Consider the following 6,000-nt stretch of genomic DNA (forward strand, 5'->3'; position numbering starts at 1 on the left):
AAGGGACCAATAGTTAAGCTTCGGATAACTGGTTCTTTTTCTAATGGATTAGAAAATACATTTATTAATATAAAGTTCCCTTTATATTGGAACAGAAAGTTGTCTAGAGGGAAGACTTCCGATGTAAAAGGTTGACTTTGAGAGGGCATCTTAATATTAAGAGATGAAACAACCCTCACTGCGGTAAACTGTCCCGTGTTGAAAGAACCGTGCTGAACTGACCGCACTGAAACAACCTTGCGTGAAAGCCCTGGCATCATGCTAAGACTTGTGCTGTGCGCTGGTGTCTGTGTGAGGCTTTGTATTTGTTTGACTTATGCTTTTTTGTATAGTAAGCACACAGAATTGGGCTCCAAAACTCAGGTAGCCAGTGCACAAACCTTGTGCACTTTCTGTCATTAGCCCTGCTGCGTTGTGAATCATTACACACGTCATCTTTATCTCTAAGACTCTTTACTCACCTACCATGAAATGGCATGTCATTACCATCCCTCAGAGTACCTCATATTTTGAGGAAAGCAATTTCAGAAGAGTTTTAAGTTTGTTTGCTGTACATGTCGCAGTGGTATGAGTCAGTGGCATAACGAGGGGATGGTGGGGTGGACCGTACTGGACACCGTCTTGGCAGGGACACTGGTGCCTCTCCTCTCCCCGACAATGGGATGGGTCTCTGAAGAGCACCCCCTCGCCAGTGCTACCTCTTCATATCATCACCAGCAGCAAGCAGGCTGTTCTATGTGCTGCTCATGTCAGCCTTGTCTCGCTCACTCTGATGTCACATCCTGTTTGCAGGGCCAGGAAGTGATGTCAGAAGGAAGACTTAGCCAGTGCAAGCAGTCGGTATTCCAGTCTGCTTGCTGCTGGCTAAGATGTGAAGAGGTGCAAGGGGCGCGGTGATGTTGGGGCAGCGGGGAAGAACAGGGGTTGTGGCAGTGTCAGGGCGGTAGGGAAGAGGGCATCGTGGTGCCTCTGCCTAGGGCGCCAACTTTGCTTGCTGTGCCGCTGGTGAAAATGTCTGTTTAGCTTCCTCTACCTGCAAAATATGGAGTAGAAGAGTAAATTAGTGGTTACAGTGGGCTGATGACCAGTGAAGCTTGAATTCAATCCTGCCTCTGCGCCTTGTAACCTTGAGCAAGTCACTTAACCCACCATTTCCTGACCTTGAGCTACTGTTTTAAATATTCAAGCTACTGCAAAGTAGAAATAGATTGGAGAGCCTAGGATGTGTTCTATCCTGAGATGACACAATTCTTGTCATCTGATGGTTTGATATTGCCTTTTCTATTTCACTTCATTGAATATACCACTTATAGCCTGCCCTAAGTGGTTTATATTCAGGCACTCAAGCATTTTCCGTCTGTCCCAGTGGGCTCACACTCTTTCTAATGTACCTGGGGCATTAAGTGACTTGCCCAGAGTCGCAAGGAGCAGCATGGGATTTGAACCCACAACCTCAGGGTGCTGAGACTGTAGCTCTAACCACTGCGCCACACACTCCCCAGTTTCGTCATGGCTCTGTGCTCCCTTCACGGATGATAGAATCTGAACGTTGGCAAACACATCCAGGTATCACAGCTCTGTGCAGGAACCACTAGGTCAGTGGTTCTCAACCCTGTCATAGGGGACCCCCCAGCCAGTCCGGTTTTCAAGATATCCCTAATGAATATGCATGAGAGAGATTTGCATATAATGGAAGTGACAGGGATGCAAATCTCTCTCATGCATATTCATTAAGGATATCTTGAAAACCGGACTGGCTGTGGGGGGGAGGGGGGAACCACTGTACTAGGTGATGCTAGAACAGGGGTGGGCAACTCCGATCCTCGAGGGCTGGAATCCAATCGGGTTTTCAGGATTTCCCCAATGAATATGCATTGAAAGCAGTGTATGCAAATAGATCTCATGCATATTCATTGGGGAAATCCTGAAAACCCGATTGGATTCCGGCCTTTGAGGACCAGAGTTGCCCATGTCTGTGCTAGAACATAAAAATGGGGCATCTGCGTGCTTATAGCTGTCTCTGTATATTTTAGAGTGGCCATCAAGGGCAGCCTGATCCAGTCCTGGATTTATCCACCTCATGTGCCTGGACTCTTAAAGGAGACAGAACAAGATCTTCCAGCTTGCAGCATAGATAACCACTAAATATCGCCACCGTCTCAACAGATAGCTGGAACGCCCTTGTTCCACCTTGGCACTGTTTGCATCAGGCCAGGGCAGTCAGTGACAGATTTCAGTGGCAGTATTTATAAATCTCTTTGAATATCCAGCTCTCTGTGGTTAGGTATGTGTGTCCCAGATTGGTGAATGCACTTGCCTTGGACCTCGGAAAAGAGATGAATTTCTTGCGTTTTAGGTAGCCACTGAAACAAGAGCTTATCCCGGCCATCCGTTATAATATAGGAGCAGGTCATCAGAGTGAACTCATCTTGGTTTTCCCTGTTACGATAGGATTGTACTTTGGTTTTTCTTCGGGAAATTGAAACTAGAAGTGTGTGTACGCAAACGGACAAAGCTCAGGAATGGTAGCCTGAATGAAGAGTGATAGGGATGCAGGGATGCGCAAACAAACGTACGAGTGGATTGGTAGTGGGACGGATGAATGGATAGATACATGGGTGGGTGTGCAAATGAGTGAATGTGGATGTGTGACTGGATGAACAGAACGGCGGGTGGGTGGGTAGATGGGAGTTTGACTGAAAGAATAGAAGGGAATTTGGGAGGATGACTGGGTGAGTAGAAGGGTGGGTTAGCGGATGGATCTGTGTCTGAGTGGATAAATAAACGAGTAGATAGATGAATGGGTGTATGGGAAGATATATGGATACAGAAAGATGAACGAAAGAAAAGGTGTTTGAATGAACCCAGAGATGGCTGGAGCCACGGATAGTTGCTGGAGAGAATGCAGATAACCTTTCGCTGGTAATAACTCTTCTGTGTTATCTTACAGACAATTCGTGGTCTTGGATTCCCAAATTCTGTAACTTGAAAGAGTTCCGAAAACGTCACCACAAGCAGTATGACGACACTGGAAACATGGTGCACATTAAGCAAAAGCTGTACCACAATGGGCACCCCAGCCCAAGACACCTCTGAGGATACCTCTATGTTACAGACAGACCTCCAAGAGCTTTTAGAGAACGTTGGGTTTTTTTTTTTTGGTTTTTTTTCAGGACCATCTGTGAGATTATTTTTAACTGAGAGATAGTAGAACACGATATTATTTCTTCCTGCTGTGTATCCCAAAAGGACACACGGCAAATGCACAACTGAAGCAGTCCTGGATCTGAGACATTGCGCTGCACACCATCCATCTTACTGCTGGACTGATGTACATAGACGTTGAAAAAAAAAACCTATGGCAGAAACCAAGAACCGACTTCAATCTATGCTACTGGTTAAAGAATTCTGCACTGTCAGGGTACTTAACTGTATGAGGGAAGTCCATGGCGAGGAGAAGCTTTGCATTATTCTTTAGTGTACTGTGCAGAATGGTTTGTATCATTTTCACCGTCTTCTTCAGTATGCCGAATAAGTCTCATTCTGCCCAATAGTCAACACTATTTAATTGGCCAGGAACAGCTCCTGGCAGGTTAAATCGCATTAGCTGGCTAAGCGCTAACATTCAGAGCAAGTTGGCCAACGTAGACGTCTATCCATAACATTTAAAGCGCTAGCCAGCTATTTTTAGCAGCCAAATTGGTCTATCTTTGGCCGCTATATACTTAGCTGGCCAGCACTCAATATTGGCTTAACTGGTTAAGTTTATAGTGGTCAAAAATGAAACAGATATTCTATCCCGGTCACTGGAAATAGCCGGACTCAACACCGACCTGGCTAACTTCCACAGTCATTGCGTCTATTTTAGACTGGTGCTCGGAATTGAATTGCAGTAGCTTTGGGGTTTTGGAGGGAGTTTGTGTGTGGGTGGGGAGGGGCAAAGGTAAAGTTAATTGCAGTAGTGTGGTCCGTGTTTCATTCTTCACCAGTGCATCTAAGAAACTAGTTATGAAGAAAGCGTAGTGGCTTTCATTTGGTTTCAAAAGCGCCGCGGAGGAAGTTAGTTAGTATTCATCAACACATGCAAGTTGCCTCTTCTCGGGGTTGGTGTCGGGGTCGCCAGCCAAGTCCAGCGCTGAAGGCGGGGGCTGAGCGGTGCTGCTGTTTCGTTCTTGAACACGTAGCGGTGTATTTTCCATAAAAAGGAAATGCCTTCCCCAGACCGGGAGCGGGAGTGGGACAGGAGCAGAAGGCCCGGACCGGGTTCTCACTTTCACTGGGGGCCATAGAGGCACCTGTGATGGAAATGATTGTCAGTATCATCTGAACACTCATTCATGCTCAGATAAGGCGAAGAAAGGACTGGGAAAATAGATATAACTAAGTTTGTATTTGCAGGGCTGATAGTATTTCTAAACAAGTTTACGTGTACTTTTTAAAATTTAATTTCTTGCGAGCCCAAAGCTATTGAAGTGGTGACCATTCTGGCACCGTTGGCATTTTTCTTTTGTCAGAGGGCTTGCACTTTGAGTTTGTACCTGAGGCAAGAGAGGGTTGAGTCTTGCTCAGGGTCCCATGGAGCTGCGGAGGAATTTGAACCAGGCTCCCCCTCGTTCTTATCTCGCTGCTCTTAATTATTAGATTACTTCTCCAATCCTTTATAGATGTGTTTGGAAATAACATCTATCCTATATTTCTCTTACAATTTGCATATAAAACAACGTGGTTCTTGAAAGGCTTCCTGTGTCCCTTAACACCATGTGAGTATGAAATCTCATCTCTTGTCAGTAGAAGAGACCTGTCACAGGGAATTCATTTTAATTGGTATATCTGTCTCGGATAGTCAAATATTTGTTGTTTTCAAATCATCGGGGCTCATTAAAAACAGCTGTACTAGTTAGGTTAGCAGCACAGGGTAATCACCTGTTCCCGGTTTTATTTACTGCCCTTGCATAGGGTTCCCAGATAACAGTATGTCCATCTGTGTGTTTTCTCCCAGTGCAGTCCTAGGATGGGCTTGTAGATCTTTAAGTCTGACGTCCATAGTTAAGTAACTTGTTGGCAGGTCTGTCTGCAGAGTGCCTGTGTGGACAGTCAAGGCTACGTGTCCCAGAATGCAGCACTGTAGCGATGTAAAGCATATAAAGGCCAAGACCAGGAATTGTGGAGAAAACGGGTCATAGCCCAAGTCCATTGTCTACCTGCTTCTGCAGCAGATGAGGATGTTACAGTTTCCCCCCATCTCTCTCTTACTGTGTTATCAACTCTCCAGCTCAGCCTGGAGTTCTCTACTTGTCTTGTTTAAATGTTTTCTCCTTGGTGTGTCAGAAATATGACCGTGATGTGGTTCTCCCCATCCCGTCTAGCACCTAGACCTGCAGTTTGAATGATTCAGGTCAGGTCAGGAGGGAAAGAGAGAGGGGCAACACCCTGGGTCCCCACAAAAGTATAGCAACATACATAAGATTTGCATCACTGAGACAGTTTGGTTATACCCTAATTGGGCAGATGGAGAGGGATAATCAGATGGCCTCCAGATCATCAGAAAAGCCTGAGAACCAGCCTGGCTTCTTTTCCCCTCCTTGCGATATAAACTTGTAGTAGATGAGTAGAAAAGTTGTAATGGAGAGCTGTAAAAAATCCGACCGATGGGAACGGGCGGAAACTAAAGACTGGGGATTAGGGGGAAGCAGGGGGAAATGGGTAGGGCTCGGGCATGCCCAGTGGGGCCCGGGCACTGCACGTGCTCAGAGAAAAAAAAAAAAATCATCTCTCTGAGCTATTGGAGAGCTTATCCGCAAATTGGGAGCTGTTGGGACAACACCCATATGTGGCTGACTCATCCTGCTTGTCCTAGGAGAAACTGGCAGGAGGCTCAGTTTCTGCAGAGAGACTTTAGGTCAATCTGCATTGTGGTGTCCTTTGCCCAATGTAATCAGACATCTTGAACACTGTATTGAAAAGATGACCTGCAAACACAGGTAGTCCCTGGGTTAAGAA

At 45.9% G+C, this 6,000-nt stretch overlaps 1 protein-coding gene across 1 annotated transcript in view; it reads left to right on the forward strand.

The window, feature by feature from the left end:
* TMEM240 (transmembrane protein 240) overlaps window positions 1-5,701 on the forward strand; it is a 57,085-nt gene extending 51,384 nt beyond the window's left edge. Inside the window, exon 4 of the mRNA XM_033921262.1 lies at window positions 2,951-5,701. Coding sequence (XP_033777153.1) covers window positions 2,951-3,096 — 146 coding nt within the window. The 3' untranslated portion in view covers window positions 3,097-5,701. The remainder of the gene's footprint in view (window positions 1-2,950) is intronic.
* The last annotated feature ends 299 nt before the right edge of the window (window positions 5,702-6,000 follow it).

This window comes from Geotrypetes seraphini, chromosome 15, assembly GCF_902459505.1.
Source record: "Geotrypetes seraphini chromosome 15, aGeoSer1.1, whole genome shotgun sequence".
NCBI classification, from domain to species: domain Eukaryota; kingdom Metazoa; phylum Chordata; class Amphibia; order Gymnophiona; family Dermophiidae; genus Geotrypetes; species Geotrypetes seraphini.